Source organism: Neoarius graeffei, chromosome 14 (genome assembly GCF_027579695.1).
Source record: "Neoarius graeffei isolate fNeoGra1 chromosome 14, fNeoGra1.pri, whole genome shotgun sequence".
In the NCBI taxonomy this organism is placed as follows: Eukaryota; Metazoa; Chordata; class Actinopteri; order Siluriformes; family Ariidae; genus Neoarius; species Neoarius graeffei.
In genome coordinates this window covers 76,794,458-76,821,309 of record NC_083582.1, presented here as the reverse complement: position 1 = coordinate 76,821,309, position 26,852 = coordinate 76,794,458, and the positions used below count along the sequence as shown (strand labels likewise).

At 40.3% G+C, this 26,852-nt stretch overlaps 1 protein-coding gene across 1 annotated transcript in view; it reads right to left on the bottom strand.

Moving 5' to 3' along the window:
• Positions 1-1,164: 1,164 nt before the first annotated feature.
• The window catches only part of itgb3b (integrin beta 3b), a 72,426-nt gene continuing 46,738 nt past the window's right edge, over positions 1,165-26,852 (bottom strand). Inside the window, exons 11-15 of the mRNA XM_060940320.1 lie at positions 20,578-20,800; positions 17,897-17,997; positions 17,684-17,803; positions 6,572-6,738; positions 1,165-3,618 (exon numbers count right to left, since the gene is read on the bottom strand). Of these exons, the coding sequence (XP_060796303.1) occupies positions 3,550-3,618; positions 6,572-6,738; positions 17,684-17,803; positions 17,897-17,997; positions 20,578-20,800 (680 nt within the window). The 3' untranslated portion in view covers positions 1,165-3,549. The remainder of the gene's footprint in view (positions 3,619-6,571; positions 6,739-17,683; positions 17,804-17,896; positions 17,998-20,577; positions 20,801-26,852) is intronic.

Below are 26,852 nucleotides of genomic sequence, written 5' to 3'. Positions count from 1 at the left end.
TTGGGGAGTCTGCCACATGCTACTGGGCAAACTCCAAATGTGTTTCCTTCAGCAATGACTTTTTTCCGTCCACTCTTCCATAAAGCCCCGCTCTGTGGAGTGTACAGCTTAAAGTGGTCCTATGGACAGATACTCCCATCTCCGCTGTGGATCTTTGCAGCTCCTTCAGTGTTATCTTTGGTGTCTTTGTTGCATCTCTGATTAATGCCCTCCTTGCCCAGTCTGTGAGTTTTGGTGGGCGGGGCCTTCTCTTGTCAGGTTTGTAGTGGTGCCATATTCTTTCCATTTTGCTATAATGGATTTAATGGAGCTCCATGGGATATTCAAAGTTTGGGATATTTTTTATAACCCAACCCTGATCTATACTTCTCCACAACTTTGTCTCTGACCTGTTTGGAGGCTCCTTGGTTTTCCTGTTGCTTGCTTAGTCGTGTTGCAGAATCGCTTGTAATGCAACAAAACAGGACAAACACCAAGGGGGATGAATACTTTTGCAAGGCACTGTTTGTATACATATACATGTATATATATTTTTTTCAATTACTGTATGTTCCCCCAAAATATGAAAATTTACCATAAACCTGGTAAACAGACTTCCAGTACAGAACTAAAGGCACTGAACATTTCTGAGTTGATTAATGTTGCAATTTAATACTGAGTTGATTTTCATGGACACTATCAAGAGATGTATTGAAAAAAATCCAAAGATCTTACACAGAAATGCATTTTTAAAACGCTTTTTTGAAATTAATAGGGTATTTTCACAGCGTTCAGGTTTTTCACCAGAATTATTGGTATCCTTCATGAAAATGACCAAAAAATAAATATTAAAATCTTGCAATAAGTGATATTTTGACCTTAAACACACAGGGAAGCTGTACTAATATTTCAACACAAAATCTTTAAACATAAATAAAGCATTTTTTCCCTGTAAAACACGAGTTTTAAAATGATCACCGCACCATAGTCAACAATCTGTGAAGTCTCATGTTTCTAGTTTCAACTCTAATTCAAATCACAGGTTTATATTAATGCACATTCTAATATGTTACCGTTCCTATAGTAACAACAGTGCATTTACAAGGATTTATATGCAAGATGGTCCATATAATTTAAGCGTAATAATAAATGGATTTTAAAAAAACATATTATTTAACAAAGAAGAACAAAGATAAAGAAATGTTTATTTATGGAAGGAGTCTCCAGTGTCAGTGCTTCACAACAGGCAGAGGTAAAGCTGCAACTCAGTTTTCTTTAAGTTTTTCCAGCAAGGGAAATGTCTAAGGCAAAGGATGCTGCGCTTTGCAGTTTCTCAGTACCATGGCACAATATTTGTCTTGTTAAAATGAAAAAAAAAAAAAAAAAAAACGAGGCTGATGAGGGATCAACTGTTTGTAGCTGCTATAATGCAAGTGACAGCAGGATATGCAACTATAAACAGATAAAAAGTTTGATGTGTCATTCTATAATACATTTTTTTCTTTAAATTGCTGTGATATAAGAGGAATAAAACACTTCCACATGTGCTGTTTTTGAGAAATAATCAACTTCACGGTGGTATCAGTAACTCCACTTCATCACACCAACCTATAACTGATTATTTTCCTATAGACGTGTTTTATTCCATACTTAACATATGCATTTATATTATATGGACACGAGTGTTTTACTGGGAAATACGCCACTCACCACTCATATTTTTCATCCGAGCTCCATCCGGGACATGGAGAATCAAAACCGGGACAGAAATCTCTATCTGTTACTCGTGAGGAAATCGATGAACTGTTTTGATAAATTTGGGGACTTTTTGTTTGTGAATATGTCAATATAATAAAAAGAAAATCACACATCGGCTTGAACCCAAACCCCTCCTTGAATCGCCACCTTAACATGGTGGAGGGGTTTGAGTGCCTCAGGGATTCTAGGAGCTATGTTGTCGGGGCAATTGCCCCTGGTAAGGTCTCCCAAGGCAAACAGGTCCTAGATGAGAGGTCAGACAAAGAGCAAAGTCAGTTGAGGTGGTTTGGGCACCTTGTTAGGATGCCCCCTGGACGCCTCCCAAGGGAGGTTTTCTGGGCATGCCTCACTGGGAGGAGACCCTGGGGTAGACCCAGGACATGCTGGAGAGATTACATCTCTCGGCTCGCCTGGGAACGTCTCAGTATTCCCCCGGAAGAGCTGGTGGAGGTGGCCGGAGAGAGGGAAGTCTGGGCAGCTCTGCTTAGGCTGCTACCCCTGCAACCTGGATCCGGATAAGCAGTAGAAGATGGATAGATGGATGGAAGGGCTGGAAGATATGAAGTTTATCTTCTTGTGTTGAAAACTCACATTTTTCAGACGAAATACATCACGGATCTGAGTGACATATTTAAATAATATTGGCTGGTGTTGAGTGGTCTATCAGATATATTCCTTTCAGCGAGCATGATACTGAACAAGTCAAAGATGAGTAGCTGAATGGAATATATCTGATAGACCACGGAAAAAAGCCAGCCATTATTATTATTATTATTATAATAATAATACATTCCTTTCGGGTGTTCAACGCATCTTTCTCTTTCAAAATTCTCTCAAAATCTTCTGTATTTAACAAAGCAAACCTGGCAGCCATGTTTGTTTACAAATTGTCCCATTCACTCGCTAGCGTGGAAGTTTTACGTCTCTGACGTGTGACGTCATGTTGTCTTGACAACCATGCAATATCGTAAACCATATTCAACGCTCATTCTCCATTGGGTAGAGTGACATAATACACGTAGGATAAGCGATATGCTAACAATATTGCATGCTATCAAACCAAATGAATGAAACCCACTCAAAGGGAATAGAACACGTTTTTATTCCACGGAAAAAGTGTCCTGTATGGATAATAATTCCTGATATTTCACTCCGATGATGTCACTCCCAATGTTTTCCTGCTGACGAGACGTGTGTTGTCAAAATGGCGAACCGGTTCAAAATTAAAATTCTTTTGAATAACTTGCATATTATTTTTTGTGTGGCTGTGTCCATATAATATAAAGAACATCACACAGTGGCACAAAGATATGAAGTTTATCTTCTCATAATGAAAAGATTTTCACTCGTTCACTTCACTCACTCGTGAACATGTTCACCACTTGAAGATAAACTCCATATCTTCGCGCTACCGTGTAAAAATCCTCTACGTATTTACAGAACATTTAACAAGCATAAAAAGCTCTTTCGACATGTGTGACACCACATTTTAAGTAATGGATCCTGACATCCAAGCGTGAAGCAGATAACAGAGAGAAAATATTCAACAGGTCAACGTTACCACATCATCTGACAGAAACAGTTTTAAAACACAGCACAGACCATCATCATTTTGTTCCTCTCATCAGGAAGTGAAAGAAAGAAGAGACTTGATGTATGTCATGATGATTCACTGTCTCTGCACACAACTGTTATATTTACACACAAGAAAATGTACATCCTGCACATAAACGGCAACAACAATGCTCCAACTGGAGGAAAATAACACAAAGGAAACCAAAAGAGGACGATCTTCAGTAACTCCAGTGATGATCACTCCTTTCCTCGATAGGTAATGTTCGTGAACGTTGAAGTTGCACCTTTGTAAAGAGGATTGTGGCCCTGGAATGAAGAAAGCATTTAGTTAGAAAAATATACCGTTCCAGTTTAAGCTTCATATAGCTTCATAATTATTGGCACCTGTTATGAATTTTTTGCGTAAAGTAGAACTTTGAAATGATAATTCAGATTATCCACACTTTCCAAACTCTTTGAGAAAATATTATACGAAATATAGATTTTAAAGAAAGTACAAAGTGTCAAAACCTCCCAATTTTCTGTTCAGCGATGGTCATTTTTCATCAACTGCTGGCATGAAGGAGAGCTCATACATTGCGTCTAGGATTATATGGACTAAAGTCAGTAATTTTATGTGGACAGAATGATCTACAGTAGATGGCTGTTTTACCTCCAACACTGTTTCCAAAAAAGTTGAGATGCCATGTAAAATATAAATAACAACAGAATGTGGTCATTTGCAAGTCATGGAAACCTGATATCAAATGTTGAAACGAAGATTTAAAAAAAAAAAAAAAAGATTATATGCTTGATTTGATTTTGATGCCAGCAACAGGTTTCAAAAAAGTTGGGACAGGGGCAACAAAAGACTGGAAAAGTTGTGTAATGCTAAAATAATAAGACCGTCAATGATGGCGTAGCTCACTCCGGCCCCGTCTCGTCCAGAAGGAACGATCTAAAGTGGGCCACCTTGCGCAATAAATGTTGTAAGCTATATACACTATATACAAGCTATATATAGAAGCGATATCCACCCTAGGAACACCGACCTATTTACCAGAAATAATTCAAAACAGCTAGGAATTGACAGAGAAGAAGCAATTTTTGTTGAACTGCTCATTAAGGCTTAATTAGTCCTTAACTTCATTAATAATTGTAATTACGCAAATCTGGGTAGAAGTTATATACACCCTAGGTCCCCCTACCTTCCTGCCAGAAAGAATCAAAATCGGTGAAGAACTGGAGAAGAAGTGATTTGTGTGGAAACTGCTCGTTAGGGATTGATTAATTACTCCATATCTTCATTATTAATTGCAACTATGCAAATTTGGGTAGAAGCTATATGCACCCCAGGCAGACCTACCTTCCTGCCAAAAAGAATAAAAATTGAAGAATTGAGAGAGAAAAGCGATTTTTGTGAAATGCGGATGCCGCCGGACAGACGACACATGATGGTATAAGTTCATCACCTGTCAGCCGGATGAGATAATAATAATAATAATAATAGGTTCTAGGAAGAACGGTGCTCCTTCCAAAGGTGGAAGAGTTGTCATTTGAAGAGGATTATCGACCAATTACATGCCTGAACACATCATATAAGTTGTTCACCGGCCTCCTTGGAAAATACATGAAAGAACATGCACAAAGGAATGGAGTCTGGGATGAAGGGCAACTAGGAGCAACCAAAGGAGTCTTAGGAACAGTTGACCAGCTGCTTGTTGACAAATGTATTATGGATAAGGTGAGGGAACACAAGCGTGACCTAGCAGTTGCCTTTTACGATTATCGCAAGGCTTATGATATGGTCCATCATGACTGGATGCTCATAGTCTATGAATGGATGGGGATGCCACAACAGGTGTTAGATGTGCTGCAAAAGTTGATGGTGAATTGGAAGACCAGACTTGAAATTAACATAGGAGACCACACAGCACAGAACCGATGGATCCACATACACTGTGGATTCCTACAAGGGGGCAGTTACTCCCTTGTAGGCTTCTGTCTGACCGAGATCCCTGTCATGATGCTCTTACAGGAGATGAGGGGTTATAGGATGGGCCCCACTGGAGAACGATTAACAAAGAGAACTCACAGCCTGTTCATAGATGATTTGAAGACTTATCAAGAGAACCACCAGCTGTTGGAAGCTGCCAACGAGACAATAGTGAAGGCTAGTGAGGATACTGGAGCAGTGTATGGGGTGAAGAAATGCGCTGAAATCGTGTTTCGAAGAGGAGAAATGGTGAAAGGAGAAGGGTTGACAATCTTAGATGAAAAGGCAGAAGCTCTGGATCTACAGAAGGAGGAGTCGCCCTATTACACACCACAACTCTAGTAATCCATATTACATGAACTGCTTGACTCAGTAAAGAGAAACAACATCCATCATTACTTTAAGGCACAAAGTGACTTTTAATTAATAAAAATAAAGAAAAAACATTGAACTGGAAGGCATACAAACTTTTGACTGGTACTGCATGTGGGTCTCGATGGATCGGCTTCAACTCGTGTAAATGACAATGAGTTACTGGACATTTATATACAGATTATGTTGTAAAATTGAACACAGTGTAAGTATTATCTGTGCAATGCTAGCATTACATTACAGGCATTTAGCAGACACTCTCATCCAAAGCAATGTATAGCATACCCAGAGCTGCCTGGGGTTAGTTACCGCACTCAAGGGCACTTCAGCCATTCTAGGGATTTGAACCAGCAACCTTTTAGTTCCCAAAGCTGCTTCTTTAACCATTAGGCCATGGATTCCCCCATGCACTCACTAGCACTCTAGTCTATGCCACTTGTAAGAAATTCATAAATAAACACAAAGGAAAACGTAGTTGTTCATTTCTACTTTTGAGCAGGAATGAAACTGGGAGAGCTGTACAGAGGAAGAGTTTCTAAAGCAGACGCAATCCCACATGTGGTTGGAATAACATTGTGTGAGTGCGAGCCTACAGACCTCACCAGGAAAGCCTAATTAGCAAGGCATAATTTAAAGCCAAATGTGCCTGAGGGAATGGAGGCGTTGCTTTGTTCTTCAGGGAAAACAGCATGCCACAGGGACAATAAAATCATCCCGCCCACATCTATGATTTACCAGATGACTTTTAAAAACGACGAATACTAATTTTGACTTTAATGTAAACAACGCAGGATGTATAGGATATCAAGTACATGAACTGAATACCATGTGTCGATACAACCCTGTTAAAGGGTATACAGACAGGATAAATATGAGTGATTATTATCTTTTTGTTAAATGTCCCAGACTCACCGTTTCCCACTTGGCTCTTGCTCGCTCCTCCTCAAACTTGGCAAACTCACGGCGGTCGTGAATCGTCACCAGCAGCTTCCAGATGAGCAAGGCGACGAGACCCAGGATTAGTATAGCTCCAGCAACAAAGAGGAGAACGACCAGGATGTCAGGTCCTTTAGGGCAGTCTAGGAGAGAGCAGGAAGTGAGGTCAGAAAAGACCATCTGGACCAGGGGATGAAGTCAAAATACTGCTGTTGCTCTGAGTATGAAAACACATACAGTACCAGTCAGAAGTTTGGACCCACCCTCTAATTCAATGTCTTTTCTTTATTTTTATTAATTAAAAGATGCGTCATTTCTTAAAGTAATGATGGATGTCGTTTCTCTTTACTTAGTTGAGCAGTTCTTGATATAATACTGTATGGATTAATGCAGTTGTGGAAAATAGTCAAAATAAAGAAAAGCCTATGAATGAGTCGACGTGTCCAAACTTTTGACTGGTACTGTATGTAAAAGGCTTAAAATTTTGGGACAAAAAAAGTACAGAAAAGCAAATGGACGACAAACAAATACATTTCAAGTGAAGATACATTTTCCTTATGTCTGTTGGTTAAAAAATAAAAATCACTAAATTTCCATCCTTAACAGAAATAACATTGCTTTGGGCTGCTCTTGGATCAACTGATTCAGACTCTGGGTTGAGGGTCAGGGGTTCAAGCTCCAGCAACCGAACCCTCACCCTATCGGCTCAACCTAACCACATAAATCCCAAAGACAGTACCAGTCAAAAGTTTGTACACCTCATGCTACTCATCCATAGGTTTTGCTGTATTGTGACTATTTTCTACATTGTAGAACAATACTGAAGCCATCAGGATGTCACAGTGGTGTAGTAGTTAGCACTGTCACCTCACAGGTCCTGGGTTTGAGCCCAGTGGCTGACGGTGGCCTTTCTGTGCAGAGTTTGCATGTTCTCCCCGTGTCCGCGTGGGTTTCCTCCGGGTGCTCCGGTTTCCCCCACAGTCCAAAGACATGCAGGTTAGGTTAACTGGTGACTCTAAATTGAGCGTAGGTGTGAATGTGAGTGTGAATGGTTGTCTGTGTCTATGTGTCAGCCCTGTGATGACCTGGCGACTTGTCCAGGGTGAACCCCGCCCATAGTCAGCTGGTATAGGATCCAGCTCACCCGCGACCCTGTACAGGATAAGCGCTTACGGATAATGGATGAAGACATCAAAACTATGAAATAACATATGGAGCATATCTGGAATTATGTGGTAAACAAAAAAAAAAAGTGTTAAACAAAGTATGTTTGATATTTTAGATTCTTTAATGTATCCAGCATTTCTCTTAATGGCTCTTTGTACACTTTTGTCATTATCTTAACCAGCTTCATGTGGGAGTCACCTGGAATGCTTTTCAATTAACAGCTGTACCTCGTCAAAAGTTAATTAGTGGATGAGTGTCTTGCCTTCTTAATGTGTTTTGAGATCAAACAGTAAATAGTAAATAATAAAAATACAGTAAATGTCCCTATTTCACAACTGTCGTAATCCATATTGTGTCATGAACTGCTCAACTAAGTAAAGAGAAACGACATCCATCATTACTTTAAGACATGAAGTGATTTTTAATTAAAAAATAAAGAAAGAGACATTGAATTAGAAGGTGTGCCCAAACTTTTGACAGGTACCGTCGATGTAGGAACAAGATGTCAGAGGAAGACAGAAATAGCATTGCTTTCATACATTTACATGAAAAATGATTTATCATGTGTTTATGTGTGCGCAAAAATAATTATACGATTATTATCAGATAAGTTTTATCATTACATATAATAGATGTGAAAAGCAGGCGGCACAGTGGTGTAGTGGTTAGCGCTGTCGCCTCACAGCAAGAAGGTCCGGGTTCGAGCCCCGTGGCCGACAAGGACCTTTCTGTGCGGAGTTTGCATGTTCTCCCCGTGTCCGCGTGGGTTTCCTCCGGGTGCTCCGGTTTCCCCCACAGTCCAAAGACATGCAGGTTAGGTTAACTGGTGACTCTAAATTGAGCGTAGGTGTGAATGTGAGTGTGAATGGTTGTCTGTGTCTATGTGTCAGCCCTGTGATGACCTGGCGACTTGTCCAGGGTGTACCCCGCCTTTCGCCCGTAGTCAGCTGGGATAGGCTCCAGCTCGCCTGCGACCCTGTAGAACAGGATAAAGCGGCTACAGATAATGAGATGAGATGAGATGAGAGCTGTGAAAAGCCCACAGCTAAAATATACATACAGTATATATACAACCCCAATTCCAAAAAGGTTGGGACGCTGTGTAAAATGTAAATAAAAACAGAATGCAATGATTTGCAAATCTCATACACCCATATATTTTTTACAGTAGAACACAGACAATATATCAAATGTTTAAACTGAGAAAATGTACCATTTTAAGAAAAAAATAAGGTAATTTTGAATAATTGATGGCAGCAACACAACTCAAAAAAGTTGGGACAGGAGGGCATGTTTACCACTGTGGAGCATCCCCTCTTCTTTTAACAACAGTCCGTAAATGTCTGGGAACTGAGGAGAGCAGTTGCTGGAGTTTTGGGAGAGGAACGTTGTCCTATTCTTGCCTGATATAGGATTCTAGCTGTTCAAAAGTCCTGGGTCTTCTTTGTTGTATTTTTTATGTCATGATGAGCCAAATATTTTCAATTGGTGAAAAGTCTGGACTGCAGGCAGGCCAGTTTAGCACCAGTACTCTTCTACTGTGAAGCCATGCTGTTGTAATAAATGCAGTATGTGGTTTAGTATTGTCTTGCTGAAATATGCATGTCATCTGGATGGGAGCACATGTTGCTCTAAAACGTGTATATACCTTTCAGCATTGATGGTGCCTTTCCAGATGTGCAAGCTGCACATGCCATAGGCACTAATGAACCCCATACCATCAAAGATGCTGGCTTTTGAACTGAATGCTGATAACAAGGCGGATGGTCCCTCCCCTCTTTAGTCCAGTGGACACGGCGTCCATGATTTCCAAAAAGAATTTCAAATTTCAATTAGTTTGACCACAGAAGCGTTTTCCACTTCGCCTCAGTCTATTTTAAATGAGCTTTGGCCCAGAGAAGACAGCGGTGTTTCTGGATCATGTTCACATATCACTTCTTCTTTGCGGGATAGAGCTTGAATCTGCATTTGCGGATGGCACGGCGAACTACAATGGTGCTTGGAAGTTTGTGAACCCTTTAGAATTTTCTATATTTCTGCATAAATATGACCTAAAACATCATCAGATTTTCACACAAGTCCTAAAAGTAGATAAAGAGAACCCAGTTAAACAAATGAGACAAAAATATTATACTTGGTCATTTATTTATTGAGGAAAATGATCCAATATTACATATCTGTGAGTGGCAAAAGTATGTGAACCTTTGCTTTCAGTATCTGGTGTGACGCCCTTGTGCAGCAATAACTGCAACTAAACGTTTGCGGTAACTGTTGATCAGTCCTGCACACCGGCTTGGAGGAATTTTAGCTCGTTCCTCTGTACAGAACAGCTTCACCTCTGGGATGTTGGTGGGTTTCCTCACATGAACTGCTCGCTTCAGGTCCTTCCACAACATTTCCATTGGATTAAGGTCAGGACTTTGACTTGGCCATTCCAAAACATTATCTTTATTCTTCTTTAACCATTCTTTGGTAGAACGACTTGTGTGCTTAGGGTCGTTGTCTTGCTGCATGACCCGCCTTCTCTTGAGATTCAGTTCATGGACAGATGTCCTGACATTTTCCTTTAGAATTCACTGGTATAATTCAGAATTCATTGTTCCATCACTGATGGCAAGCCGTCCTGGCCCAGATGCAGCAAAACAGGCCCAAACCATGATACTACCACCATCATGTTTCACAGATGGGATAAGGTTCTTATGCTGGAATGCAGTGAGAGAAGCCTTCAGTTGCTTGGAAGTTACCCTGGGGTCCTTTGTGACCTTGCCGACTATCACACGCCTTGCTCTTGGAGTGATCTTTGTTGGTCGACCACTCCTGAGGAGGGTAACAATGGTCTGGAATTTCCTCCATTTGTACACAATCTGTCTGACTGTGGATTGGTGAAGTCCAAACTCTTTAGAGATGGTTTTGGAACCTTTTCCAGCCTGATGAGCATCAACAACGCTTTTTCTGAGGTCCTCAGAAATCTCCTTTGTTCATGCCATGATACACTTCCACAAACATGTGTTGTGAAGATCAGACTTTGATAGATCCCTGTTCTTTAAATAAAACAGGGTGCCCTCTCACACCTGATTGTCATCCCATTGATTGAAAACACCTGACTCTAATTTCACCTTCAAATTAACTGCTAATCCTAGAGGTTCACATACTTTTGCCACTTACAGATATGTAATATTGGATCATTTTCCTCAATAAATAAATGACCAAGTAAAATATTTTTGTCTCATTTGTTTAACTGGGTTCTCTTTGTCTACTTTTCAGACTTGTGTGAAAATCTGATGATGTTTTAGGTCATATTTATGCAGAAATATAGAAAATTCTAAAGGGTTCACAAACTTTCAAGCACCACTGTATGTTCACAGACAATGATTTCTGGAAGTCTTTCTGAGCCCATTCCCATCCATTACAGAATCATGTCTGCTTTTAATGCAGTGCCACCTTAGGGCCTGAAGATCATGGCATCCAATATAGACTGGATATTGACAGAAATTTCTCCAGACTCTTGGAATCTTTTGATCATATTATGTCCTGTAGACGATGAGATATTCAAAGCCTTCGCAATTTTACATTGAGGAACATTATTCTGAAATTGTTCCACAATTTTATAAATGCAGTTTTTCACAGATTGGTGAACCTCAGCCCAGCTTTACTTTTGAGAGACTCAGCCTCTCTAAGATGCTCTTTTTATACCCAATCACGTTACTGACCTGTTGCCAATTCACCTAATTAGCTGCAAAATGTTCCTCCAGCTGTTTCTTTTTAGTACCACTTACTTTTCCAGTCTTTCGTTGCCCCGTCCCAACTTTTTTGAGACTTTTTTGTGTCTGCCATCAAATTCAAAACGAGCGAATATTTTTCATGAAACAGTAAAATGTCTCCGTTTCAACATTTGATATGTTGTCTATGTTTTATTGTGAAAAAAATATGGGTTGATGAGATGTGCAAAGATGTGCCTTCTGTTTTTATTTACATTTTACACAGCGTCCCAACTTTTTTGGAATTGTAGATTCATTTGTAATGTTTAGCCAGGACGGCTACACTTTTTTTTTTAATTTAAATTTTGATGTAGCCCATAATTAGTTATGATTAAAATTGTTTTACGAGTAACAGCAATGACAGGTATTTTGTTTTTAATTTGTTATATTATTGGTACTCATTTCATTTGATTGCTCAAATTGGTTTCAAATTGGTTGAACATAAAACCACATAAATAATAAAATGATGTCGTCATCTTGGATTTAATTTGAATGCAATTTTAATAAAATATGGTAATGTTTTAATATGATGTAAAATTTTTCAAATTTAAATACAACACAGTGTAATGTATGATGATAGTTGATATTTGTGTGTGCTTAATGAGTGGGATATTAGGATTAATTTTTATTTTTTATTTTACACTGGATGGGGTCAAAAGTTTTGAAACTAAAGATTATTTAGTTAGACGATAACAGTTCAGGCTGATAACATGACTGATCCACTGAATAAACTTCCATGCAGTGTCATGCTTTTATCAGACGTGTGTGTAGACGTGTCTCCGCCTCTTCCTGTGTGATTACGGTGCACATTATGCCATGTCAGCGTGTTCCTCAGTAGCTCGGATGCTGTTTATTGCCTTGCTTTACTAGACCAGGCTCCTTTCTGTGCTCCTGGCCCGTGTGTTCGAGTGTTTAATGGAGCCCATGTTTCACATGTGGGTTTGTTAAAGTAAAGGGGCTCAGCTCTCACTGCAGGCTCCAGTCATTTGCTGTTTTAATGACCCACACCCTCACAACGGCCGCTTTAGAAGCAGAAATGCACATAGGCTCAGACACACACGCACACATTCACCCACCGCAGTGTACCTGGACACCCTGGGAAGTAAACCGCAGTCTGATATTCAACCCCTGGGACTCAGCTTAAATATCACACAGCACGCAGTTACACATTCTTCATTCGTGAGGTTTAACCACAGAACACACTGCCACATACGCTTGTTGGTCTAAGTGAAGTGTCTGTCTGAGGATGCGATTTAATTACTATTTATTTGCTTCAAACATGTGTCATTTTCAACATTTACAAAAAGACTGAGCTAAGTTTCAAACAGGGTCTACATGGAGGATTTATTCTTTCAAAATCTGTAGGTCTCTTTTGGTGCATTTCGACCCCAAAGTGCAAAATTCAGGGCCGTGCTTATGCAAATAGCACTCGCATGTATCATACTGCTGAAAATAATAGAGATTTGTGTGTCAGTTAGTTCAACTGAAGGGCAGGCAATCAATTTCTTGAAGCTATTTTACACCATTTCATAAAATAACACGATTAACTTACAACCCCAATTCCATACATTTGGGACACTGTGTAAAATGTAAATTAAAAAAAAGAATGTGATAATTTTCAAATCTTGGAAACCCTATATTTCATTGAAAAAAGGACAAAGACAACATATGAAATGTTGAAACTGAGAAATGTTTTTGTTTTATTTGATGTCAGCAACACGTTTCAAAAAAGTTGGGAGAGGGGCGTGTTTACCACTATGTTGCATCACCTCTACTTTTAACAACATTCTGTAAACGTGTGGGAACTGAAGAGACCAATTGCTCTAGTATTGAAAGAGAAATATTGTCCCATTCTTGCCTGATATACAATTTCAGTTGCTCAACAGTTTGTGGTCTCCTTTGTTGTATTTTGTGCTTTATAATGCACCAAATGTTTTAAATGGGAGACAGGTCTGGACTGCAGCAGGCCAGTTTAGCACCTGGACTCTTACTACTGAGCCATGCAGTTTTAATATGTGCAGAAAGTGGTTTGTCATTGTCTTGCTGAACGAAGGAAAGCCTTCCCTGAAAAAGATTTTGTCTGGATGGCACCATGCTGCTCTGAAACGTGTTTATATCATTCAGCATTAATGAGGCCTTCCCAGATGTAAAAGCTACGCATGTCATGTGCACTAATACCCTGTCATACGATCACAGATGCTTTTGAGCTGTGCACTGATAACTAGAAAAGCACTCGGAGAGCGCAGACCTCCACCAAGAATCCTTTAAAAAATTCCGGGATCCAGAAGGTGATCCGGATCACCGCCAAAATTTAATGGATTGTTACTTGTGCCCAGTCACACCTCTGGAAAAAATTTCAGAGCAATCCGTTCACAACTTTTTCCGTAATGTTGCTAACAGACAAACAAACAAACCAACGCTACTCAAAACATAACCTCCTTGGCGGAGGTAACAAGCCGGATGGTCCCTCTCCTCTTTAGCCTGGAGGACGTGGGGTCCATGATTTCTAAAAAGAATTTCTACTTTTGATTCGTCAGACCTCGGGACAGTTTTCCACTTCGCCTCAGTCCATCGTAAAAGAGCTTGGGCCCAGAGAAGGGGGCGGGGTTTCTGGATAATTTTTATATCTGGTTTTAACTTGCATTTGTGGATGCAGTAATGAAGTGTTTTCACAGACGATGGTTTTCTGAAGTGTTCCTGAGCCCATACAGTGATTTCCACTACAGACACGTGTCTGCTTTTAATGCAGTGTCTCCTGAGGGCCTGAAGATCACAGGCATCCAACGTCAGTTTTCAGCCTTGTCTCTTGCATACAGAGATTTCTCCAGATTCTCTGAATCTTTTAATGATATTATGGACCAGAGATGATGTGATCCCCAAACTCTTTGCAGTTTTACATTGAGGAACGTTATTCTGAAATTGTTGCACTGTTTGCCTACGCAGTCTTTCACAGAGCGGTGAACCCCGCCCCATCTTTACTTCTGAGAGACTCCGCCTCTCTGGGATGCTCTTTTTATACCCAATCATCTTACTGACCTGTTGACAATTAACTAAATTTGGGGGTTGTTTTTTTTTCAACATTACACAACTTTTTCAGTCTTTTGTTGCCCCTGTCATAGCTTTTTTTAAATGTGTCGCCGACATCAAATTCAAAATGAGCATATATTTTTCAACAAACAATAAAATTTCTCAGTTTCAACATTTGATATGTTGTTTTTGTACTATTTTCAATGAAATATAGGGTTTCCAAGATTTGGAAATTATCATATTCTGTTTTTTATTTATGGTTTACACAGTGTCCCAAATTTATGGAATTGGGGTTGTATTAAAGGTTCAGAAAATTATGTCACAGTATCTCATCATCTGTAGCCGCTTTATCCTGTTCTACAGGGTCGCAGGCAAGCTGGAGCCTATCCCAGCTGACTACGGGTGAAAGGCGGGGTACACCCTGGACAAGTCACCAGGTCATCACAGGGCTGACACATAGACACAGACAACCATTCACACCTACGCTCAATTTAGAGTCACCAGTTAACCTAACCTGCATGTCTTTGGACTGTGGGGGAAAACGGAGCACCCGGAGGAAACCCACGCAGACACGGGGAGAACATGCAAACTCCACACAGAAAGGCCCTCGCCGGCCCCGGGGCTCGAACCCAGGACCTTCTTGCTTTGAGGCGACAGCGCTAACCACTACACCACCGTGCCGCCCCATGTCACAGTATCATAAAAATAATGAAAATGGCTTTTGAATGTAATGTTGAACTTAATTTTACAACAGTACAGTTGGTTTCAGGTTAGATATTCACAGCACAACATTTTAAAAGACTGTTCAAGGTTAACTTAAGGGTATGAGGCTGTATATACAGTACTTTATTTCAGCCCGTATGAGCAGCTGGGAACGGAAGTAATGACTCAAAAGCTGAGGTTAAAGTTTGTGCTCAGTGTCATGATGTGTCTTTTGGTTAATATTGTCTGTCTTGTTTTCGACTGTCACAGTGATGGAAATTCCAGCTCTATTCAGTGAGTCAGATTCCTTGGCTCAGCTCACCAATAAGAATAAACTTCTTTTCTCAGCTGGACAAGGTTTTTGTTCTTCTTTGTCTGACTATGCCTGAAATTTCATTGAAATATGACATTTCTATAGGAGCATTTTTATTACACTGAACTTCAAGAGTAATTGTATTGTATCAAATATGTAAGTCAGGCCTCAGGGTTCATTTAAAAAGCTGACTCGTTTGTGAACGGCAAAGCACTACTCTGTGACGAAGTGTTCAAAAGCCAGACGTTCCTGCAATTCCAGACAAAGAAGAATTTTGTGTTTTGAAGTGAAGAGTACATATGAAACATGATTAAATCTAATCATGCTTATTCATTAACCATGTAAAAAAAATGGTTGTTTGTGATGTCAAATTGTCTGTAGATATTATTTTCTACCTTTATTTATTCATTCATTCTCTAACATCATTCACAGTGTCTTGCAAAAGTATTTATCCCCCTCGGTGTTTGTCCTGTTTTGTTGCATTACAAGCTGGAATTAAAATGGATTTTTGGAGGGTTAGCATCATTCGATTTACACAACATGCCGACCACTTTAAAGGTGAAAACTGTTTTTTTTTAAATTGTGACACAAACAATAATTAAGATGAAAAAACAGAAATCTGGAGTGTGCATAGGTATTCATTGCCTTTCATATGAAACCCCTAAATAAGAGCTGCTCCAACCAATTCACTTCATAAGTCACATAATTAGTTGATTAAGATCCACCTGTGTGCAATCAAAGTGTCACATGATCTGTCACATGATGTCTGTATAAATCAACCTGTTCTGGAAGGACCCTGACTCTGCAACACTGCTAAGGAAGCAACATGAAAACCAAGGAGCCTCCAAACAGGTCAGAGACAAAGTTGTGGAGAAGTATAGATCAGGGTTGGGTTATAAAAAAATATCCCAAACTTTGAATATCCCAGGGAGCTCCATTAAATCCATTATAGCAAAATGGAAAGAATATGGCATCACTACAAACCTGACGAGAAGGCCTCGCCCACCAAAACTCATAGACCGGGCAAGGAGGGCATTAATCAGAGATGCAACAAAGACACCAAAGATAACACTGAAGGAGCTGCAAAGATCCACAGCGGAGATGGGAGTATCTGACCATAGGACCACTTTAAGCCGTACACTCCACAGAGCGGAGCTTTATGGAAGAGTGGCCAGAAAAAAGTCATTGCTGAAGAAAACACATTTGGAGTTTGCCCAGCAGCATGTGGCAGACTCCCCAAACACATGGAAGAAGATTCTCTGGTCAAATGAGACTAAAATTGATCTTTTTGGCCATCATGGGAAACACCATGTGTGGTGCAAACCCATCACCCTGAGAACACCATTCCTACAGTGAAGCATGGTGGTGGCAGCATCATGCTGTGGGGATATTTTTCATCTGCAGGGACAGGAAAGCTGGTCAGGACTGAAGGAAAGATGGATGGCACTAAATACAGAGCAATTCTGGAGGAAAACCTGTTTGAATCAGCCAGAGGTTTGAGACTGGGACGAAGGTTCACGTTCCAGCAGGACAATGATCCTAAACATACTGCTAAAGCTCCACTGGAGTGGTTTAAAGGGAAACATTTAAATGTCTTGGAATGGCTGAGTCAAAGCCCAGACCTCAATCCAATTGAGAATCTGTGGCATAACTTGAAGATTGCTGGACACCAACACAACCCATCTAACTTGAAGGAGTTGGAGCAGTTTTGCCTTGAGGAATGGGCAAAAATCCCAGTGGCTAGATATGCTAAGCTAATAGAGACATACCCCAAGAGACTTGCAGCTGTAATTGCAGAAAAAGGTAGCTCTACAAAGTATTGACTTTGGGGGGTGAATACTTATGCACACTCCAGATTTCTGTTTTTTCATCTTAATTATTGTTTGTGTCACAATAAAAAAAAAAACAATGTGCACTTTTAAAGCTGTTGGCATGTTGTGTAAATCAAATGGTGCTCATCCTCCAAAAATCCATTTTAATTCCAGCTTGTAATGCGACAAAACAGGACAAACACCAAGGGGGATGAATACTTTTGCAAGACACTGTATACATTTGTACTTTTTAAATCACACAGTTTTAAATCTTAGTAAAATTACAGCCTGAAAGTGCCGAGATTGTTACCTGGCTCTTTTACCACAAACAGAATGGACTTCCCGCTACTATCCTCATAGTACTGAAATCTCTGGACACAGTCGTCCTCGTCCTTGTAGGTGCAGTTCACAGCATTCTTATCGTGCAAATCTGTGGAGCAGGAAAGCACCAGAAAACTCAGGAAGCCAATGGAAACACATTTATGATTAGCCTGATATTACAGATTATAGTTTCATCTCTTACAGAGATCATCAACCAGCTCAATCACGTCTCTGCAAATCCGGGCACAGCTGTCTTCCTCAAAGAGCTTTCCTCTCTGAAAATGCTGACACTCCACACAATCCCTGTAGAGGATCACACACACACAAAAAAAAAAATTAAAAAAAAAAAATCACACAACACACACACCTTGGCAAAAAATACCCCAACATAATAATAATAATAATAATAATAATAATAATAATAATCATAGAAAAGCTTCACTGTAAATCACTACTGTTCAGGAACTGGCAAAAAATATATATCTAAGTCACATAAATTCTGTCCACTTTACCCAAACAAAATGAATCAACCAGGTTATCAACATTTGCTTCTTTATAATGCCATGCATAAATATTCACCCCCTTGATTGGACTATGCCATACGAATCCCTCCAGCTTCTTCAAAATTACCAGTGGTATCTTATTTGTTTCTCAGATTAATCCCTTCTTTACCCATTCATTGACTTTGGGAGTCATGTTTGTATCATATTCTTTTTTCAATTTTTACCTCTGCCAGCTTTTTTGAAGGAGGTTATATTTTCACCTCCGTTTGTTTGCTAGTTTGTTTGTTTGTCTGTTCCCAACATAACTCAAAAAGCAGTGAACGCGTTTCGATGAAATTTTGAGGAAAGCTGAGCCATGGGTCAAGGAACAATTGATTAGATTTTGATGCAAATCCAGATATTCATGTGGATACAGGACTTTTTGCCTGTTCCCAAAAAGTATTGAATGGATTTGGATGAAATTTGGTAGACAGCTTTAGTATTATCCAAGGTTTAAGTACTTTGATTTTGATGTTGATAATATGTGGCTTGGCAAAGGTATGGACTCTACTGAGTGTACTTCTAGTTTAATAATGGATTTAATGATGCTCTGCAAAATGTTCTAAGTTTTTGATTTATTTTGAACTAAACCCTAATGAATATTTTTAAAGAACTTTGTTCTGGATGTTTTATGAGAGCTCCTTGGTTTTCAGTTCATAAACTCTGGAAAAGGTGTATTTATACTAAACTCTAGGAGCAGGTGTATTTATACTGAGTTCAAATTACACTTTAATTGGAAATTATATTAACCTCCCCACCACGCCACAGACACTTGAATATTATTGGCCATTTTGTGTAGTGGGAAGCCATGGCCTAATGGTTAGAGAAGCAGCTTTGGGACCAAAAGGTCACTGGTTTGATTCCTTGATCAAGGCACCTAACCTCCAACTGCTCCATGGGCTACTCTGGGTGTGTTGTATGTTGTTCTGCCTAACAGCGTCTCCTAAATGCCTCTAATCTACTGTAATGTAGATGCACGACATAACCCTAGTTCAGTTTGTTTCAGGTTGGAACACCACAACATTCGGAGAAGTTCAAGGAAGGTGAATACTTGTGCAAAACTCTTTATTCTGACTCTGAGCATTACATTTAGCAAAGTAACTCCACTAAACAGTGTGTCTTTATTATAAGAACAATTTTACAAGATGGAAAATGATGTGAATGCTGATGAGATGAAGCTCAATGGTTAACGTTATGCATGTTTGAAGTTACAGTTTCGTTCTTTTCTGCTTCAATGTGAAATGTTTGATTTCACATTTATTATGAGACTCCGTATAACATGAAATGTGATTGACAAATAGATTAGTTCAGCATCTGCTGAGTGTGATTTAGCTGAAAGGAACAGAGATTATTCTATCCACATTCACTGGATATGAGCAATCGTGTGCTCTGATTGGCTACTCTACCACTGTACGAGGCTATCAGCTCATATACTGTGAGTAGAGGAAAACAAAATGGCGGGGCGTGTTGCTGAACCAACCGAGGACGAAATAAAACCTCTACTCGAAAACAAAACCCCAAAAAGTACAACAAACAAAAAGCAACGAAATATGGAATAAAAGTATTTGATGGTAAGAACGTATCTTTTTAAAACATTTTCAAGAATTATTATTATCGCATTTTTCACAAATTGCTCCTGTCATTTTGCTGGTTTGTTTACATTCCAAGTGGAAATGATTTTGTCAGATCTTTTGTATAAAGTTTTTATTTATTGAATTTGCAAAAAATAAAAGTAAAAATGCTCTGTTTCTCAAAATCCAGTGAATGTGGAAAGAATAAAACAGTTATTCCACTCAATCTTGTCGTACATGGATTACAGACATCTCGGTGCTACGCGCCTCGTCACCTATCAGCTCATGTACGACTCGATTTCGTGGAATAACTGTTAATTGTATGTGGCAAATAGTACAACTGAAGGGCCGGTATTAAATTTGTGAAAGCTTGCTTTCACGATTTAACAAAATGAAAGCATTATTTTATTAAATAGGCTCAAAATTATGTCTCAGTATATCAATATAATGAGAACAGACTTCAGGCTGATGGATCCATTTCACTACAGTGAGGTTTACTTCATATTAGATATTTGCAGCAATACGAGGTTGTGAAAAAGTTAACAAATACTTTTGATTCTTTAATCCCAGTGAGGAGGGAGGCTATATTTATTACAGGCTGCATGTCCAGCCAGGAAGCACTGAGGCTAAAGTTTGGGCTTAGCATCTCAGTGCCTCTTTGCTTTCTTGTCCTAACTTCAACTCTACTGTCGTGCTAGAAATTCTAGCTCTACTCAGTGAGTCAAATTGTTTATCTCAGAGTCGACTCATATTTAATCAGCTTAACTCACTTTTTTATAGTGCAGGCGTCAGGGCAGGTGGGGCACTTGTCACAGGTGGAGCCATAGGCCCCGGGCTGAGTACACTCACAGCTTCCACACACACACTGACCATGGCCACTACACAGTAACCCCAGGCTGGACATGCAGGTATCTGTGCGGGTGGAGCAGTTACAGTTTTCCCCTGACCAGTCCGGGTAACATTGGCAGAAACCGCATGAGCACGTGCCATGACCTGCAAAAGGCAAATCCATAAGATCAACATGGCCACGCTAGCCAGGAATCAGATCACCAGATTCTGAACAGCTAACATCACGGGTATGTTTGAAATAAATCAAAAAACAGTGTTTGCTGCTTGAGGTGAACGGTGTAAAGCTGCTAAAGATTTACTGATACCCAAAAGGCACACCTAATATCCTGAGTGATTACCCGTGAAAAACATCAGCATTGTAATGTTTTCTGTGAAAGCACGCAATGTTTAGTTAATAGTTCGGCTATAAAAATACATCATGTGACAAGCTGCACATTCCACACATGCACAGAAATGAAGCTCATGCCCGATCCGTCCTTTTAGGCTGGATACAGTTTACAGAATGAAATCTGAGAAGAACAAAGCTGCTGTCAAAATGCTTTCACCTCACCGAACATGGCGTGGTTTTCGCAAAACGGAAATGTTTTGGAATCTCTGGAATTTTACACAAGGCATTGTGTAGTGACAATCCTACATCAACTCTGACTGAAATGGAAATGCTGCAACTGAAAGCACACTGATCCATGTCCAAGAGTTGAGTTCAAAAGTTTGTACACCCTTAAAACAACTTGAATAAGACAGAAATGCTCACATTCTCACAATTAACAAAGAATGATCAGTGTATGTTCTGATACTGATTGTGAAAAATCACTGAAAGGTGAAAATGACGTCAGCTCAAAGGTTTATGTTCCCCTTTTTTAATATAGTGTACAGTATGTGATATAAATATTCTCTATTATTCTATTCACATTCACTGGATATGAGCAATCATGCACTCTGATTGGCTACTCTACTACTAGGATATCAGCTCATATACCGTAAGTAGAAAAAAAACAAAATGGTGGAGCGTGTTGCTGAACCAACCGAGGATGAAATAAGAACTCTGCTCAAAAACAAAACCTTAAAAAATACAACCTCCCCCCCAAAAAAAGAGATAAAAGTATTTGATGGTAAGAACGTATCTTTTTTTATTTCTCAAGAATTATTGAAAAATTATTGAATTATTGAAAAAGAATTATCACATTTTTCATGAACTGCTCCTGTCATTTTGCCGGTTTGTTTACATTCTAAGCGGAAATGATTTTGTCGGATATTTTGTATAAAGTTTTTATTTATCGAATTTGCAAAAAATAAAAATGCTCCGTTTCTCAAAATCCAGTGAATGTGGATAGAATAAAACAGTTATTCCGCTCAATCTCATCGTACATGGATTATAGACAACTCGGTGCTGAGCAATTCCAGCGTTATGGATGTGACATTTGGACTCAAAATGGCAACAACTGACCTAGTTAATTTTTATTCCTTTCCAGTATTTTAAAATTTGTTGTATATTTTTAAGACCTCTCATATTGGAGAAGTCATGGGAAAAAAAAGAATTCCCATAGTACATTTAGAACTCTAGAAAATGGCAAAAAAGACATGCGTTATGGATGTGACGGAAAAAATACCCCATTTCCAGAGTGACTACACATATTCATCAAACTCTGTGAAATTGCAAACATAATATCCAAATGCAGGCATGCATTTAATAAAGGAGTCTTAGCTGAAAATAAAAAAAGCCTTTGTTTAAAATATTTTCTATTTCAAGCAGAATCTAGGAAGAAAAAATCAGCGTTATGGATGTGACATAATTCCGTTATGGATGTGACGCGTCTGAAATAGACATGGCATATGTTTAGAAAATCAGCAATTTAACCACCATAACCCTTTGAAAAACTCTCTAAATATCAGCTAAAACTATCAAAGTTCTTAAATAATATTTAGGATGGCTATTGTTTTGCTGTTTTGTGGATTTTAGCATACATTTCTGTGGCTTGTGGCAATAATATAGAATTGTACATGATCAAAGTTGATTTTAGCTTGGGTTTTACATTATAAGAAAGAAAGACTGACTGTGACATATTAGGTTGGTTACAAATTGGTTCAACTTATTCACATCTGTAAAATACAGGCCTAGGTGAGATCTCTGGGAGTGGTTTTGATGTATTACATGTTGCTTTATTTTTGCATGGTGAGGTTGACATTTACATGGAATTGCCCTGCTATGCGACTCATGGAATAGCTGTTAAATATCTTGACATTATATTTTATAGAAAGAAGAAAAACTAGACTTAACTGGTACAGATTGATCTGGATCACTCTCAAATTTTAGCTACAGAGATCTGAGTATTTCATGGAACACCTGTTTTTTTTATTGAATCCTTATTTTATTGCCAAAAATGACCTCTATGTGTTAAAACACTGGTAATTGTTATATATGTACAACCTTGTCCAGATCAGGAGAGTGATACAGTCATGGCAAAACTTTTTATGAAATGATTTTTTGGATGTGGTGCACACCCATGTCACATCCATCCATTATCTGTAGCTGTTTATCCTGTGCAGGGTCGCAGGCGAGCTGGATCCTATCCCAGCTGACTACGGGCGAAAGGCGGGGTTCACCCTGGACAAGTCGCCAGGTCATCACAGGGCTGACACATAGACACAGACAACCATTCACACTCACATTCACACCTACGCTCAATTTAGAGTCACCAGTTAACCTAACCTGCATGTCTTTGGACTGTGGGGGAAACCGGAGCACCCGGAGGAAACCCACGCGGACACGGGGAGAACATGCAAACTCCGCACAGAAAGGCCCTCGCCGGCCCCGGGGCTCGAACTCAGAACCTTCTTGCTGTGAGGCGACAGCGCTAACCACTACACCACCGTGCCGCCTCGGTATTGTTTTTTCCTTTTTTTAAACGTTTTTCAAAATAGTACCGCGTCCTCTAAGGGTCATGGTAGAGATTTTTTAGAGCCACTTTTGCATTCTCGTGCAATACTTTTGCCTTAACCATACCCCCAACCTTAACCCTTTTTGTGGAGTAACACAAAAGTATTGTGAGGGAATGCAAAAGTATGTAGCTATAAATAAATAAATAAACAAATAAATAAAAATCCCCACCATGACCCTTATGCTTCGGTCTCACTTCATGGTAGATGCCAGTAGATGATTCTGAGCCTTCCACGGGTCAACTGGCACACGTTCCAGACCCTTCCGTCAGAATACATGAGAGCCGAGGAGCTACTTTGACAGCCGGGAGGACGTGGCTTCCATCCCTGGAAAGTTTGGTCGTGTTGAAATATGCTATGGGTCAAGCACTGGATTAATTCATCTGTCACAAACCATGAAGACATCCGTGAGCATCCTTAGCGCACACATGAGGGCTCGAACCCAGAACCTTCTTGCTGTGAGGTGACAGTGCTAACCACTACATCACTGTGCCTTGACATTTAATTCTTATTCTTATTATTTTTCGAACAATTCTGTCATGGGCGGCACGGTGGTGTAGTGGTTAGCGCTGTCGCCTCACAGCAAGAAGGTCCGGGTTCGAGCCCTGGGGCCGGCGAGGGCCTTTCTGTGTGGAGTTTGCATGTTCTCCCCGTGTCCGCGTGGGTTTCCTCCGGGTGCTCCGGTTTCCCCCACAGTCCAAAGACATGCAGGTTAGGTTAACTGGTGACTCTAAATTGAGCGTAGGTGTGAATGTGAGTGTGAATGGTTGTCTGTGTCTATGTGTCAGCCCTGTGATGACCTGGCGACTTGTCCAGGGTGAACCCCGCCTTTCGCCCGTAGTCAGCTGGGATAGGCTCCAGCTCGCCTGCGACCCTGTAGAACAGGATAAAGCGGCTACAGATAATGAGATGAGATTCTGTCATTTTGTGAGGATACTATAACATTAATGATGTACTTATTTCCAACCAGAGTTTTAGAGAATCAAAGTTTTGCACTCCAGGCTGTCTGGGTTTTATTTTTCTTCCCCCCAGTTCACGTTTAAGACAAACATAACACACTCAGAGCAACCTGTAGAAAAAAAGAGGAAAAAAATGAATACAATGGCAAGACCACTGTAGACAAACAACTGTTAGTACCACATGAGGAACACCACACGGCCTATAATCACGCATCCCACATAAAAAACTCAATTTCATTCCAGCGCAATAAGTCTGAAACCCGCTCAACTCCCTCACTGTGTCCAGCTATTATAGTCTCATGACATCATCGGTGTGTAGTAATGCAGAACGGCATGTTCACTATAATCACTGTACTTTTAGGGAAGAAGGTAAATACCGCTTTGATTACCGCTGAGTGACATTGGGACCAAGCAGGCAAGCCTGTTTATCATGAAAACAGGAAAATACCATTTCAGTGTTTAAGCCAGACAGACAAAACAAAAAGACAGACGGTATTTAGAGCTGAAGTTAAAGTTAAGAGGAGCAGAATGAGCCGCAGTGATATTTCTACCCTGCAGATGAGTGAGTGATCATTGCTGAGATGTTCCATGACGGTACATGAACTGCTGACCGGCTCTGATCTGCCTCTAACACAAACACACTCGGCTCACTGACGCTCGCTTACAAGTCCACACCCTTCTACACGGCATGTTTATTTCAATAAAGAGACGCCCATTGTGCTGTTCCAAGTAACTCCTCTCCAGTGAGGGCTTCATGAAATGCAACAGAACACGGAGCTACAACAGAAGTCGACAAGTTTTTTTTTTTGAGAAGGATTCTGTCAAAATAAGTGAAAATCTCATCCATACTGAAATGCGTCAAACAAAACCCAAACAACAAAAACCTGAGAGTTAAAGTTCTTTGAACACATGGTGGATTTTTAAAGGGTTTTTTTCCCCCTCACAGTTTTCCCACTCTTGGCAATTCAATGAGTAAGGAATAAAACACCGGTGTGCTGTTATAGGAAAATGATCAACAACAGATTATGGTACCATTCTAAAGTTGATTCATTTCCAATACTAGCACATCTGGAAGTGTTTTATTCCAACAAGTATAATTGTTTTGGTAAATTAAAGAATGACTTGCCATGTTTTTTATCCATACACACTCCCCGGCCACTTTAATAGGAACTTATTGTTAGAAGAAAAGAAACCTTTATTCGTCACATGCACACTTCAAGCACAGTGAAATTCATCCTCTGCATTTAACCCATCTGAAGCAGTGAACACGCACACACACTCAGAGCAGTGGGCAGCCACACCAGAGCGCCCGGGGAGCAGTCAGGGGTTCGGTACCTCGCTCAAGGGCACCTCAGGCCAAGGCCGCCCCACATCAACCTAACCGCATGTCTTTGGACTGTGGGGGAAACCGGAGCACCCGGAGGAAACCCACGCAGACACGGGGAGAACATGCAAACTCCACACAGAAAGGCCCTCGCTGGCCGCTGGGTTCGAACCCAGAACCTTCTTGCTGTGAGGCGACAGTGCTAACCACTACACCACCGTGCCGCCCTATTATTCTCATCTCATCTCATCTCATTATCTCTAGCCGCTTTATCCTTCTACAGGGTCGCAGGCAAGCTGGAGCCTATCCCAGCTGACTACAGGTGAAAGGCGGGGTACACCCTGGACAAGTCGCCAGGTCATCACAGGGCTGACACATAGACACAGACAACCATTCACACTCACATTCACACCTACGCTCAATTTAGAGTCACCAGTTAACCTAACCTGCATGTCTTTGGACTGTGGGGGAAACCGGAGCACCCGGAGGAAACCCACGCGGACACGGGGAGAACATGCAAACTCCACACAGAAAGGCCCTTGCCGGCCCCGGGGCTCGAACCCAGGACCTTCTTGCTGTGAGGCGACAGCGCTAACCACTACACCACCGTGCCGCCCGCCCTATTATTATTATTATTTATTTTTTTTCTTTAGAAGAAAAAATTGTTGATTGTAAGATCCCTGTTCTTGGCTGCAGGAGTGGAACCCAATGTGTTCTTCTCTCGCTGTTGCATGCTGAGATGCTTTTCTGCTCACCACGGTTGTAAAGAGTGATTATTTTGGCAAAAAACAAATAAATACTCAAACCAATCTGTCCATTTCCCTCTGACCCTCTCTTATCAACAAGATGTTTGTTTTTTCCACCCACAGAACTGTCGCTCACTCACTCACTCACTCACTCACTCACTCACTCACTCAGTGTTTTTTGTTTTCTGCACCATTCTGTGTAAACTCTAGAGACTGTTGTGTGTGAAAACCCC